Consider the following 16577-nt stretch of genomic DNA (forward strand, 5'->3'; position numbering starts at 1 on the left):
CAGGTGGTCATACGAAGAGTTCTCCAGAGGGGCCTTTAGAATTTTGTCTTCTTCTTAATAAAATACGTTCGTATGGCGGACCAACATCATCATTCAATTTGAAACAAACTATAAAGTGTCGAAGATAATTCTGTGCATTTATAAGGTGAACTTTCCATCTAAATATTTATACAGAAAAACCATACTCGGTCAATCTGAGTGATTCATTACCACAAAGATTGGTATTTTAATATAACAAAATGAAGGAGTAAATATTTCTGTTTAAACTAGAATTATGAATAATTGAATACGAAGGCAGAGAATTAATTTCTACTTCTAATACTTTCATTCGCACTAAACAAAATCAGATGTATTTCACACCATTTTGGTTTAATAAAAAATGATTCCTAAAGCCGCCCTTTGAAAAAACCCTTTACTTTTACAAATAATGGTCCATCACATTGTAACATTGTACACTTTTACATAATCGCGCGGTAATACTTTGGCTTTCGCTAACGTCTCATTGCGATGAAACGCTGTACTGGAGAAGTGGATTGGAATTCAAGGATTCCCCAAGAAGCTCAAAGGCGCAGGGTAGACAGAGCAGGGGAGGGGGTGTCTGAAACGAGTAAAGGGGAAATTATAGGAAGGCTTTAAATATTTATCAAGCCGTAAGACAGTCTGCCGGCGGCGAGCTTGACAAAGAACAAGAGACTGCTAATGAATCCAGTCGGCCTGCGATAATTCTTTGTTCCCGTTCTCCCCGGCGAATTGAAATAGAATTTTAGGGAACGTTACTGGGACCCTCAAACTTTTCCATTTACAGTTTCATTAAATCGCCGCGTGACATTATCAGGATCGATTTCTCCTTTGAAGCCGATGGTCAAACAAATTATTCACTTAAGGGGATTTACTTTTCCGAGACGAGAAACGAGCAACGCTTCAGAATTTTTCAGGAGAAATGCAGAGGATCTGTCAAGTTGATACTCTTTGTAGCGATTAGGATAGTTTTGGTGATGGTACATGAATTTTTTCAATGTTTTATTTAATTATTGAAAAAAGGGAGTTTGAATACTTCGTAATTTCGTTGTTATTATAGACACCACACTGTAGGGGGACTGGAACACTGCCTCGAAGTTGCTAATTACTCGTACCAATGGGCATATTTTGTAGCTTTCTACGAACATTTTCAATTTTGACAAACGACGCCACGAAATGAATACATTCGTAAAAATTCTTGAAGTGGAGTGGTAACGATACAATAAAATATCTTTCTGCATCTCCAAACCGAAGGAGAACGCAATAATGGCCTACTTTTGATCCATTCAGGGTAGAATACCCCCTCGAGCACCGGAGCCCGCCGAAACACGAATATAATGTATCGTCAACGAAGTTTCTCCTTCGTCGTCTCTCTTCTCCCTTTTAATCGGAAAGTTCATTTCCTCCGGAAGGGAGGCGCGTCGCTGTACCGACCACTTCAACTTCGAGATATCGATTGCCGGTAAAGGGGGACGGAGCAGCCGTTGGGTGGAGGGGAAAAATGCGACGAACGAATTCGAGCGAACCAACGACGTTTGCGTTGGTACAAGGAGATTTCCAATTATCGAGAATAAGTCGGCGAAACGCTTGGAAAGCGAAATCTCTGCGGAGTTCCATTGATTCCGATGAAAAGATAGAAAATAAAAAAAAAACGAGTGAGAGAAGGGTGGAAAAGGGAGGGGAAAGGAAGAAGGGAACGGTAGCGTAGAATTTTAATCTTGACGAAGCATTCGCAACACCGGATTAGAAAGTAGGGAGATAGATATATACAGGGTGTCGCGTAACTGGTGGTACAAGCGAGTAGGGGATGATTCTACGTGAGAATTGAATCGAAAATGTACAATAAAATTTTTTTCATATGACGCTTTATTTTCGAAAACAAATAAGTTTGAAGGTTTTCGAGTATCCGCGCACTTGGATCAGCTTCAGCTCGACGGATTTCATTGTAGATCACCTCCATTCTCGTTCGCAGACGTTGTCGATGAGCCGATGAACAGATCTCCAGAATTCGTCTAATTTATGAACTGTTCGAAGTAATGTCCACGTTGTTGGAAACATAACTGTGCCCTTCTCATTAAATTGCGTCGAACGCCGTTTCATTTAAATGACATCTTACTTCTCTACTATAGTGTGGTGGTGCTCCATCTTGTCGAAAAATTAAATTTCTTCGAATTATAAAAGGAACATTCTTTGATAATTAAGTACAATAATCAAGTACACGAGTAGTCGACAAATTTTCAAACTTATTTTTTACGAAAATAAAGTGTCATATGAAAAAATTTTATTGTACACTTTCGATTCAATTCTTCACGCAAAATCATCCCCTACTCGCTTGTACCACGAGTTACGGGACACCCTGTGTACAGAGGGGAAAGGAGAAGATAGAGGCGTACTCCTGGCGGAAGATAATATCTGCTGCGTATACTTATCTTCGATGAGAGGGCTGGCTGAGAGGAGGGCGGATTATTTATTGTGCCGAAGCCACTACTCTCGCGCTGGTCCTCCTCTATCTGCTGCAGTATAGGGTTATATGATTATGCGATTTATAGCTTTGTTTGCTGATGACTAGGAAGCTGGAAGGGAGAACGAGACTAATAGAGCGGAAATTAATATTAAGCGGGGCTGAGAGATAACCGAGAGGGGAGAGGAAAAAAACACATTAAGAACGTCCGTTGGAAGTGCGTTCATGGTGCTTGATTTCCTTCATTTCTCTGTTTCAGAAATCAAAACCAGGGTTTAATTTTCTGATAAAACTAACAGGGAGGAAACTCGGACAATTTCGTGATAATGCTTTCCTGCTGTCTTTTATTTCTTTCTTTACTCTAGTAAAGATGAACGCGTATAGTTAACGTCCATTTTTCCGTTTGTCCACTATTTGATCGTTTTGAAGAGATATAATCTCTTTGTCATGTGTCTGTTCATGCGTTAGTTATTGTAATATCAAGGGTAAATAATGTGACTCGCAAGGTCATGTAAAGTTATAAACGCGTTTGGAATTATTCACGATTCATTCGCTCGGAATTAGACCGCGTTACATCGCAACGGAGCGATGTTGCGAAATATTTTCCAGGACAGGTTACACGTGCAACGAAACGTCGAATCCGCCGTCATTGTTGTCACTTACCCCGCTGCCAGATCGGCGTGCTGGCCGGATTGCTCTCCACCTCGCATTTCAGGCTGACGGACATCCCCTCGACGATCGGAATTCCAAAACCAGGTAAACGCGTTATCGCGAACGCTGGAGTATCTGAAACAGGGATTAAGCAATTACTGTCAGCGCCAACGGTATCGATAGCTGTGTCGATTCCATCGATCCGACGAAGGATAAGAACGACATCGGTATTTTATATAAAAAAAAAAAAAAGAAAAAAAAAAGGAAACAGGTAAACTCTGTTAGCCCTCGCGAGATTCCTACAGCTGAATATTTAACATGTACAACAATAATAATAATAATAATAATAATAATAATAATAATAATAACTATATTAACTATATTAATTAATTCTTAGTATAAGTTGTACGTATATGTTTTCCATTTTTATGACATGAAAAAGCAAGTCAAAATATGATACACTGTGGTATACACAAAAAATTGGAGCTGGTATTATTAGAAGTAGGATCAAGTATTGATACACTTAAGGAAAATGAAATTATCTGAAACAATTTTGTTTTTAGTTTATAATAACACAAATTTAGGATATATTCTCTATTTAAATACTGAAACCTGTGTAGATTTTTTAAAGTGTATTCTCAATTCGTCGAAATTGAATTCTTAGTCCTTGCAAATATTAACACACGTTCGATGTTATGAAATTCTTTATCAACGCGCGTGGAACTGGATTATCTGGCATCGTGCTCTGATTCTACATTCCTAGACCAGGGATTAGTGACTTAGCCCAAATTGCATTATAATGTAGGGTTGTGAAATTTCCATGCTACCTGGTCGAGAACATCGGCTTTGGAAGCAGGATTTGAAATGTGCTCTCCATAGAAACAAGTTTAGTTTAGGCTATAGTGGCCGAAGCTTTCAAATTAGCCCGAGAATAACAATCACGACCGTTTCATTAGTTTACCATCAGTTCCTGTTATTGATCACCGTCCTGCACACTTTGCCAGCCCCAGAAGCAAATTCAGCCAGGATAAGGTCAATCCTGTTCTCTGTACTATGCGCTCGCGTTATCCTACTGTGTATCATCATTATAATACTTGATAAGTTTGTGATCCTGTGTCTTCCCCGTTTAAACTGAAGAGAATAATGACATATCTAACGTTTTATTATGTTAACATTTTTGTAATTGTTTAGTTTTATATTTCAATATTACCAATGTTTGCTTTTTATTTTTATTCTTCTATACTCTCTTTACTTTCGTTATCAGAAGTATATTAATAATGTTTTTTGTATTGTATATTTCTGTTAGTAACTTCTGCCTCGGCACTCTTCTAGATATATCAGTCTTTCTATTATATTTCCCCCTATCCAACAACAATTACAACTATCTATTCAAATCTATTAAAACCAGTAGATCTCCTTAAACATTACTTTGAAATCACATCAGGAAGTAATTAGTCCATTCTCCCAAACCACACAATTTGTCTAAAAAGACCGAAATCTATCATCCCTGTCTCTGGATATTACTTAAATAAAACAATCAACGAACAACCCCCGAAACTTCATTACTCCCATGATAGATAGTCCCCCATTCCCCAAAACGTCACGTTCGTCAACGTCTAAACGCTTCCCTGACGTGTAAACAGTGTCCACGTCGTTGGCCCATTATATCGTCCCAAAACTCGTTTCGCTCGACCCCAATTACCCATCCGCGACAACAATGGCGGGATTCGAGACTTTAAATCGCGCTTGTAAAAAGCCAAAACAAAGGCGAAAACGGCGGCGCTCTGTAATAACCGAAACGAGCTGGGAGGAAACGAGCACGGCGGACATCAAACCTACTAATCGGCCAAACGGAACCTCTGACGAACGAGCTACCATCGCGACACCCTCGTGCATCCCCCCAAAACGTTCCTTCCGCGTCATTAACGACCTACCTCGAGCCAAGTAACAGAAACCTGCACGTATCCGAATCGTCGACGTGTGCGCAACGGGATTTCTGGACTATGTCGATGGTACTCGACGAACGAGCGGTTTTAGGGCTCGAGAGTAATTAACGAAAACGGAGAGGAGAGAGGGAAGGTTTTACGATCGCAGTGGCTGTCGTTAAAAAGTTTCGGAGGATTCGAAACCACTGGCGCCGACCTGGAGCCTACCAGCAAGCGCTACAATGACGGGTTCGTGGAGGAAGATGGGGGAGCTGATAAAATGGCGTGTCTTCGTGTATGACAGAGTTATTATTAGGTAGACGTACTGGATAGTATCGATTGCAGTTATTTATGAAATTAGGAATATTAATCTGGAAGTTTAACTGGAAGTCGATCCAATAAGTATTCGTATCCTCTGTCTTTTGAAATTTGTCTAATTTAAATAATAGGTTTGATGTTTCCAAATAAATGTTCTTTAATAAATACACACATGAATAAACTTTACGCTTGTATGTATCTATAATGAAAAATTTATTTGGAAACATCAAATCTGTTATTTAATTTAGACAAACGACTTCAACAAATACAGAAGGTACGAATTCTTATGGGACTGACTGTATATATTAAAATAAGAATACCAAAATTAAAAGTAGGAATACCAAAGAAATAAAGCTCTAATCAAATATAAAACGAAGGTTAGTCAAAATACGTCTTCCCAATTAAGAACCGATATAAATAAATATATTTTTCACCCGATGACTCACTTATTCCGTAATCACAGACCCATAAATCACAATTTCCCTACTTCTCAAACAAAGTCCAAAGAAAATACCAACTGATGGGGACACCTCACCGGTCTTCTAGCCGGGGAAAAAATTCGCTCCTGAAGCGAGCGGGCCACCGAAACCCATTAATACTTCTGACGAGCAGCGGTGGGGGTGGAGTCGCGGTATGTCGAGGTCACGAAATAAATTGGTGCCCCGCGAAAGGTAGGGATGGTCGAGGAACGAAGGAAGAGAAATGTGGACGAATTGGGCCGGACGAGAAGAGGAACTCCCGCAGAAGGCGGAAACGCGGGTGGTGGGAACGGACGGGGGTGGTTGGAGGGTGAAAAAAGGAGCGAGAGGCTTTTCCTCGCTCCGACCACCGGATGGCTCCAAGTTATTCACTCGGCTATAATAGTGCGGTGCCGAGACAATGCAAGCTTAATGAAAGCTACCTCCCGTCCTCTTTTCGCCCGGCATCACTCCTTTCGTTCCTCTCCGTCCCTCTTTCCGCCAGGCAGTCGCTACGGTGCCTCTCGTGGCTCTTACTCGACGCCAACCCCGTCGCCCGACGCCGACGCCGCTGTAGTCCCAGCGCAGTCGCGTAAACACCAAACAAAGCAAACAATGAGACACAGAAGTGTCCCACAGACCTCGATCGCTTAATGAGAACTTTAAAGCGCCTCCGCAAACTACCAGCCTGTCTGTTTCAGACGGCAACCGACGCGCACGGACGGGCACACAGACGCTACGTGCACGCGTGTCGAGCCTTGTAAAACACGGACACGTGTACACAACAGCGGTTCTCAGCCTTCTACCGCCCTCTGACAGGGGAGGCTCGATAGCTGACACGTTTCGAGAAGCTTGATGCTTCGCGGAAGCAAAGTACACGAAAATGTAATCACGCGGATCTCACTCTGGGGTGGTGGGAAACCGTTTGCATGGATGGAGGCTGGACAGAGTTCAAAGAGTGTCCGACTCTCATTTTTTCTGGGGTTTGTGAAACCGTTACAGGTGATCAGAGATGGTTAAATGGTTGATTATGATCTAGGACACTGGATTCATACAAAATGGGGTGTATGGTAGAGGAACTATGGGTTATATTTATGTCTTTGTTACAATACCAGGTAGAGAAAAGGAGGATCATGCGTCATACGCTCCTCTTAAACGCCACGCAATTTTTATATTAATATATTTTATATCTGCATAAGTTGATTTCATAGCTTGTTAAGGAGCTAAAGTTAGGTAGTCCACTTCCCACTGTCCACCAAGGTAGACAAGAAGAAGATCATTCATCACGCCCTTTAATACCATGCAACATTTATAATCAGTCTCATTAGTATTGGTACTCTCTATGTCTATTGAAAAAATTTGTCTAAATTGAATGACAGATTTAATGTTTCCAAATAAATGATTCATTATAAGTATGTATTGTACATAATTAGACTTCACACATGTTATAACTTAGCACAATTATAATAAAAAATTTACTTGGAAACATGAAAGGTACGAATACTTATGGGATTGACTATATATCAAAACACTATATATATAATGAATAATCCAAGACCCATTTAAATTACTATAGTTAGGTGGTCCACGTTCTTCATAGATTACTACAATATTTAGTAATTATATTGCTTTTCTTTAACTCTTATACCCCTGTCCCCCAAGAAATGTAGTGGCCCTGGGGGGTCTGTTCATCCCCCATTGAGACTCCCTGGTGTACAGGAACGCCCATTGGTCGTCGTTGCCTCGCGTATTCGCTCCCGTTTGCTCGGTGCCCGATAAATCGTACGTCTGGGACTCGTTCGACGCGAAATTCTTGCTCTATTTCCCTCTTCCTATATAATTCCCTTCACGCCGGTCGTGAATTAACGTAAGACGGAACGACGGCAGATTTTTGCTTAAAGCGTGGACGCGCGCTCTTCGATGCCCTGGAAAGGGACGGAGCCCCTTCAAAGAAATTTTTCCTAACGTTGCCGCTGGAACGCTCGTAAACCTTGTACGGGCCGTTAAGCAAACCTACACACCCTCGAGGGAAAAAGGGGTTTTGCAGGGTTGCTCTCCGCGAGGGATCCGCGCGACGTAGAAGAACGAATCCACGAATTCGACCGCGGCTTTGCAGACGTCTGTAATTTGTATCGCGAGATAGCTATTGCCCGGGACCGTTTCGCGGTCAAAGGGATTCCCCTTGGTCCGGAATTTTTGGATAAAAAAAACTGACAGGGGAAAAAGGGAACTCGAAACGAATCACGTATGATCGTTGTTACGGTTCACGAATTTTTGGGGGCTGAGCGAGATGGTGGCCTCTGACTCTCGAAACATTGAGTTGAGTGCGCAGTAGACCGGAATTTGGAATATAAGGCTGCTTTTCTTTTATTCATCACTTCTGTTAATGGCAAACGTTGACTTTTATGATATCCGGCGATTGTAGTTGGCCTGACTCATGGGAAGAAACACCACTACTATCTGTATGTACATATTCAAATTAAATCTTTAATGTCAAATTTTCTTCTTTGAACTTACTTTTATATGTAAAAAAAAAAGTTTCAAGAACAAAAATAAATTATACCTTAAATTGATATTCATTGGAAGAAGCCTTGGCTGGACTAGGCTCCCCTCTTAATAGTGAATAATGTTAATAGATGAATTTTCAGGTACATCTTGTGAAGTTTGTATTGGGAAATTTTTGATCATTTTCGAAATAGTAGTCGAGAATATATTTTTACGAGTGCGAACGATCTGTTTTGGAATGAGAAAAATAAGTAACCAGAAATGGAGACCAGGGAAGTTGCAGAGAATGGAGGAAAATATCAAGTGTGTCTTCGATATTAACATCATAAAATATTCACGAGGAAAAAGATGTGGTTAAAGAAAAGCAATATAATTACTAAATATTGTAGTAATCTATGAAGAACGTGGATAAAAGTAAATGGTTCTAAAATGTGTGACATGTTAATAACGAGAACACTATTAGAAAAGTAATTAAAAGAATAGGAAGGAGATGGATGGAAGAGGATGCGCCAGTTTTGCTCTTCCTCTAGGGGTTGACGTAGGACTCGCGTGGGCCGCAAACTGGTGGTCTGTGGTCTTAACTCCATTAGTCAAGGTCAACAGTTAGCCTCAATATGCAGGGAAGCTGAGTGCCTTGAGACTTGGAACATGATACTTGCGAAACGGGACAGGCGCGGGCGCTTTGATCGTCTTGTAGCCCATCGGTGTACACATCCAACAGTCTGGGACAAAGTCTGTTGGTTCTTTACCACAGTCAGGTAGACCCGGAAGTGGTGCCTGATTCAAGATGAATTTGCATTCGTAATTAATATAGCAGATTAGCCAGCAATTATAATAAAAATCATGGAAGTAATATAATATTTGCCTCAATATTAACCATTATGTTTTACATGTAAAAGTTAACGTAATTATTTTGACAAGTGGGTGTAATCAATATTTTTCATTAGTTCATTGTAATTATTTTGTCCACGTCATAGTAGACCATTCATTTTATTTTTGGTGACGATCCTAAGCCTGTGTTCTTAGAAATGTCCTTAGAAATCCTATCGCTTCTAGCGTAATAGTTTAAAACACATATTTGTATTCATCCTGTAATTTTATTCACAATTTATTTCATGTTTGGAATTTGAATTAGATTATTCTGTTTCCTAGATCATTTACTTCTGAAGATTCTAAGCCCTACACATTGAAACGTAAAACACACAGGCTTGATTGGGCTCTTCCACCTTTTTCTAGCATAAATAAAAAGAACGTAATGAGTTCAATTCAACCATGCCATATCGTGACATGAAAACGTGAAAAAACGAGATTGCATGTACGCAGGAGAAAAACACACAGCGTGTATTGTGTCCATTGTAAATCATTAAGCGACCATCGTCACGCAGCTGCATGGCTGCACTATTAACGAAACAATGACTGTGCGCAAATATTTGGTTTGCGGGTTCACCGTGAAAAAGAGATGCGAAAACGGGCGGTAGGCGTGACGGTGGAAAACTCTCGTAAAAAACTAGTTCGTTTGTTCGTTCGTTCGGGAAAAATCGTGAGGCGCGTATTAAACGATTCTTTGATAATGGAACGGTTTGACAACGTGTGTTTCGGTTAGGGGCGTGGTATTTCAATCTAGTGGATGAACGAATTTCTTTTTATAAATGATTGTACAAGATGGACTATTAAAAAATAGAAAATTGGTAAAACAATTTTTCTTCGTTTCTTCTTGCCTTCCTCATTTTCTTAAATTCCGTAGTTTATTGTTATATTTAATAAAACTATTGACTGAGAAGGAATACTTTAAAGAAACGCTTCTTTTAAACCACGCTAACCTTCTACATATATTTAATGTACTTTTCACGTGATCTGTGCGAACTCGTTGTTCTCATATGTCAATGATAATGCAAGGTAAATTCATGTAGAATTTATTCTTTTGTTGAACCATAAAATATTCCAAAAAATTAATGAATAATAAAAAAAAGGAAATTCCGTAAAACTACAGCACAGTTTCCATAAAGTACACACTCGTGTAAAGTTGAGCTGAGTTCGCATAAATCCACGGTTAATATTTATTTCTCGCTTAACTTCTCAAATCCAACTCCCTCCTATAAATTCAGACTAACGTTTCTCGAAACATTCCCAACAATTTTTCTAGATTTTCATCTTTTTTTTTTATCACTCTTAGAAAAGCAGACGATAGCTCGTACCACCGTAAAATCGTATCGCCATACTTTTTAGCACCCATCACAATGTTCGGGGCGTAACGTACACGATGGTAAGATGAAATCGACGCGGTAACGATAAAGCAGGAAGCACACGGACGGTACACAGGGAATTCGAATCACCGATCCTGCAAACGCAAGTGACTTCGAGCAAGTAGTAAATTGTAATCGAAAGTTCATGGAGTTTCTCGGTCTTAAGTTTGTAGTTATCCTCCAAGGTATTAACCAGGGAACCGTGGCAGCCTTGCTACCTGGCTAAGCAGTCTCCTGTTTCTACCTAATTACCAAGTATCAAGTAAGCTTCATAAAGCTGCTATTAATCTTGCTCAAGTGTGCGGCAAGACCGAAATCCACGGGGTACGCCGGATCATTTCAAACGTTCGCACGATTTCCAAAGAGATAACCTCGCCTCTGGTGACCATTTCGCGATTCACTTCTACGTTTAAAGCTTCTTTTATTCTACGTAAGAAAAGAAAAGAAATATCTATATTGGAACATAGAAAGTTCGACTGGGAAAATTCGAGCAATTACAAAATTCAATCTTATAGTCCCTTTGAAACTTGTTCCAACTTCGAACACCTCTGATATCCTTTCACAGATATTTCCATGGATACGTAATTACTTGTTAGAAAGTTTGTCCTTTGATATAGTCTGAGGAACAAGGAGATTTCCCTCGGATTATGTGATTTTCGCGACTAAAGCTGCCTTTGAGACATTGTTGCTTCTTTGCAATTTCATTGAAAAGAGATTGCATCTAACGGTAGCTTTGACAAGAGGAAACATCAAGAAAGAGATTTACTTCTTATTACGTTTGCGTTATGTCTTGAAGTATGGTTGTGATTACATCGCAGATGGGAATGAATTAAGATGAAGCTGAAGTTCAATTAAGGGGTGAAAAATGTAGCCAACAATAAGGTGTGCTTGTTGCTGTTTATTTACATTTTTCTTGATATTAATTGTGAATGTAACAAGCAATGCATATACTTGTACTGTTAAAATAGAAGAAAACGAATATATCCCCAATGGCAGGATTTAATTCTACATAAAGAATACTCAGTTCTGTGCAGTTTCGACTTGGATACACCAGAATTTAAGACTAAAAAGTTTGACGTAGATGCAATCGTTACAAATCACGTGCAGGAACTGGTCAACAACTTTCAAGATGTGCTGACACCATTGTCTGACTAGACACTTAAGCATACTACTAAATGTAATGGATCACTAAAGCGATGGTATAGGAGCCTGTCTACGGGACGGCTATGCTACTCATCGTTCGTGGTGTCAAACAACCTCTAATTCGATATTGGTCTATCCGACCAGTAACTGCTTACTACTACTTCGTGCTACAGAGAGGCCACCAAAATGAACTTTGCAAGGTGAAATAATTTTCAAAGTACATTTGTAGCCTTGTAATCGTCAACAATGCATGGCAATATTTTATAGTAAGTATACAGGAACAATCAGAAATTATACAAAGACACGTTGTGCTAATGTCTGACCATCTACTCACCTATACTACTCACTGCTAATTCTGGTTTGCTATTTAATATTTTTAGTTTTGATTGGTATAAACTTTATCTTATCAAATGTTAATTTGACCCAGTTTAAACGAGCTTAAATCAACTTGTTAATTTTAACAGATATCTGCAGAATTACAATGAAAAGTCAAGCACTATCTGCAAGGTCTATCTGGAAAGTCAGTGCCAAGTAGTTGCCAACTATCAATGTTCGGACTCGAATATTGAACAATGGGTTCTGTGATAACACGAGTGATGAGTGTTATAGCCGACATATAGATGGGCTCCTTACCGTCCGTTTAGCGGTCTATTAAATTTAGTAGTACGAGCAAGTGCCTAGTCAGACAATGCTGGTAGCAGACATTGAGATTTATTGATCGAGACTTCTTGTAAGTGATTTCTCTGAATATCATGCACTCATAACTTAGTAATACAGACGTGTCAAAGTTATTTCACTAAGATTTTCAAGTCTGGAATAGTACTTTCTGTAATAATTAATATCTAATTTTCTCACTTATTGATCATGTCTTTCTAGTACACATTTCTTAGTATGTCTGCTACTAATATCCAAATAAACCTTGTTCTTAATTTATCACTAACTGTATCCTGACTATAATCACACTTGAAGATAAATCTCTTTTTTAATATCCCTTCCACTGCATAGCTCCCATTAGATCCAAACTGTCCTCGCTGAAGTAGCATACAATCAAGGGTGTCCCGTTTTTAATTTGGTTTTCCAACTCACCCGGCATAAATTGTAATTCCAAGTTGAATGAAAACATAGCCGCGGGCGCGATTGTACGCGCACGTGCCCCTCCCTCCGCCCTCTATTTTCACCGAGCCCGTGCCAGACACTCGATAATAAGCGTGTATACATTCCCGTAGGCGAGCGCATCTGCATTCACCGCGGAGATTCGGCGGTACCGTAACAATTTTCATTAAACGACCTCAATAGCCAAGTTATACAGCTGAATGTAGCGTTCATCAGGCCAGAACCGTGTTATCGAGGCGTGCGCCGCAACTAAGCTAGAACCGGGGCGCCGCAATATTATGGCGGCTTCGATGAGAGCGCTGGAAGCGTGGCGCTATTTCATAAATTTCCAAGTTACTTTCGGTTTCAGGGGGTTACGACGTACGCCATTGGCTAGACATTCCGAAAGGTTGAACGCCGGCTGTTGCCGGCGCTGCTCGCCGCCATAACTTCGCCGCGTAGTTTTGCGTATAACTATGTTACTCGAACGCACCCCCATTAAGGGGGTTCCCATTAGGAAGCCGATTATTCAGGTAATTGTGTACACTGGTGTGCTTTCGTGGAAAACGTACCGTAACTTTGACAACAATTTTTCTAGGCTGCCAATTATTGAAAGAATATAAAATACTTTCTGTTCCTTTCTTTTTTTCTTCTTCTTGTGTGTGCCACGTGTAATATATATAAAACTTATTCCTTTAATTTGCTCATATATTCTTCCATAGTTATATTTTCGTTTCTGATAGACATTGTAATTTCTTTTCGCTTTAATTAATATTTACGATTCGATAAGAAGTGTATGTGGAGCGACAATTTATTGTTTCGAGATTCAACCATGTTTTTCTAACCTCAAAAATTAACTTTAAAAAATATAATTCTCACGACTAAACTATCGACACCACCCCGTTTAATTATCCAGAAGAAACATTCTTCGATAACGTATAACTTAGAAATGACACGTAACTGATAAAATATTGTATATGAGAAAGCCTCGCTCTCCTGTCTCAGATGGGCTGAGGTTCCACGTTCCTGATCGAAGTGCCACCTCGCAGAGACGCAAGATCTTTCCGTTCGAGGCAATAAATAGCGTCTCGTCGAGATAATTAACTGGCACGTCGTCGAGCGAATCCAGTGGCGCGATTCGCGGGGAAACGGAGGGACCCTAGCCGCCAGCGGCTATGCGTTGTATAATTCATAGGAGGAGGGACGCGCAAAGAAAGGAGGATAGTTTCGCAAAAAGCTCGAGTTCGTTCGGTGGACGAGCGCGGATATAAGACTATCGAAAAACGATTAATCCCGGAAAAGGAACCGGATGCCCGGATGAAAAGCGATATCACCCTCGGGGGACCCCTAATTCAGCCTAATTGCACGTTTATGCGAATCCTTGAAATATTTATGAAGCTCTATGAGAATTTTTCATCCCTTCCTCCCCTTCGTCGCGACGCAAATCTTCAGAGCAGTGACCGTGGGGTGTTAAGCTGGATATCGAAGCTACCCTCACACGTTTCACACACATCCCACATTCTTCGCATAGATGTCACGTATACATGTCGTTCATAAATCATAGGTGTCACAAACTAAACTTTTAGCACACAAGAATCACACTTGCAACACATGTTATGCAAACATCGGATGTCGCACATATACTTCATAAACAACACATGCCACAGGTCACACGTATGCTATCTGAATATTTCATGTTTGAATTGTAATAACACCACGATAAATGATAACGATAACGTTTTATCGATACCAGCGATTATAAATTACGATACTAGTTAGATACTGATGCACCTGGGAATCGATACATATTGATACATATCGATGCTCTAGCTTACTAATTAATAAATGAGTAATTTGTTCTCTCGATAATTCTGGATGAAATGTTTATCGAGTTCAATTTCACGACAGCCTATAGTAATAGTATGATATACTAAACACAAAAAAGGTTCCCCTTCGATGATCGTACAGTGACGTACGAATAATTGTACACAGGTTCAAAGGTAAACACTTTTTATTTTAATAAATAAGAAGTCAAAACTCCTGGAAATCCTTTCTATTAGCTTTTATGCCCACAGAGTGTACTTACATGCATCTACTATAAAAATTATATTCGTAGGAAACAAGTTTTTGAGAATATTATGAAAAATTTCTTTGAACGTTCGCATCATCGTAATCTAAATAAAAATATGTGACCACATAGATTTGCACCATGGTGGCCCATGAGGCACATAGAACCATATCACGTCTTCCATCATTCCCAGAGGACACCTAATTGTACGTTTACGTAAACCCCTTTAAATATTTATGAAGCTGTACGAGAATTTTTCATCCCTCTCTTCAGGAGTAATCGCGTCCGTGAGTTGCCGATCCAAATGGTCGATCGATATAAAAGGTATCCACTGTCAAATCGACGTTACGAGCCGGTGAATGGAAACCGGACTCCTTATGGAAACAGTCTCCCAGTCTCGTCGTAAAGTAAGGAACCAGAATCGAACGGGATAGGGGATCCTCGAACTTGGAGGGAGACCGAAACAAAATGTTCCCAACGAAGTTTCTCCATGCGAGTCCCTTTTGTGTTCGTAACGATGAAACTGATGCAGTTATGTTAACTCACCGCGGTACGAGGCAGGAGTTTGGAAGGCACCATGACAAATTGATGCCGAGGAAGAATATTAGGATGATTTCGGGGTGGAGCTATGAAAAATTCATCCGTTCGTCTATTAACATTGTACGTTTATACGGGATGACTCTGATAACTGGGATAGGCTGTAGTTCTGTTACAGAGACTTTTGTGCAGTATGTGATGTTTGCGATCTATTCGTATAAACTACTGGACAAAATTAGCGGAACACTGTTTTAAATGTTTCATAATTATGAGAGTTTTCAACCGATTTCGGTGAAACTTTGTGAGGAATAGTCTTCAAGTGTCTTCTGGGTGTGTACAAAGTTGCATTGGCGAGGGTTGATGTGAAGGGATCCCCGTATCCGCCATTTTGAATATCTAAAGTTCGAGTTCAGATTTGGAATCAACGACCTCTAAAACCCCTGTATACCAAGTTTCATCTAAATTCAGTCATTTTTCGCATTTTGTGTCGTTATGTTGTTTCGTTCATTCAATAATATTATACAATAACTCCAACAGATTGGCCATCCCATGTTTACTTAACGATCCAACAAGAGGAAGAAGTCTATACCCAGGTGTATTAAAATTTTCCACCCCGTTTCCAATCGATGGGCCCACCAAAATAATTGAGGAAGCACGTCAAGGCGGGTTTTCAGCCGCCGACGAGGAGCGAGCCCGGAGCGAGGACGCGTCGTTTCAATTTCGGGGCGAACCAGAAGAAAGAAGGGTGGCGAACGAGTGGAAGGGAGGGAAGGGATGGAAACGAAGTCGTCAGCGGGTTGCTTTAACGAAGTGTCGGACGGGACGTTCGTTTCGCGCGTACGCTAGCTTTTCTGGCGTCGAAAATTACGCAGGCTCTGGCTCGGATGACACGACTGATCGTGCAGGGGTTGTCCTGGCAGCTGGAACAGCGAGAAAAACCGAGAAATGACGCGATGGCTCGGTATTGGCCGGGGAGGAAAAAAAAGAGATGGCAGGGGAAATGGCGGAGCCGATATTAATGCGAAGATACAACGAAATACGCGGGGAAAGAAACCGATCGAAACGAAGCGGTATACATATATCAAGCTCTGCCCCGCGGCTACCTGAAGCGGAAGAAACGCTTCGCGGTGTCCGAGGATAAATAACCGGCCGTTTCTG

General features: G+C 40.5%; 1 protein-coding gene across 1 annotated transcript in view; it reads right to left on the reverse strand.

Moving 5' to 3' along the window:
- The window catches only part of LOC128882458 (B-cell receptor CD22), a 451951-nt gene that overhangs the window by 113983 nt on the left and 321391 nt on the right, over positions 1 to 16577 (reverse strand). Inside the window, exon 7 of the mRNA XM_054134062.1 lies at positions 3143 to 3265. Within this exon, the coding sequence (XP_053990037.1) occupies positions 3143 to 3265 (123 nt within the window). The remainder of the gene's footprint in view (positions 1 to 3142; positions 3266 to 16577) is intronic.

Source organism: Hylaeus volcanicus, chromosome 1 (assembly GCF_026283585.1).
Source record: "Hylaeus volcanicus isolate JK05 chromosome 1, UHH_iyHylVolc1.0_haploid, whole genome shotgun sequence".
Classification (NCBI taxonomy): domain Eukaryota; kingdom Metazoa; phylum Arthropoda; class Insecta; order Hymenoptera; family Colletidae; genus Hylaeus; species Hylaeus volcanicus.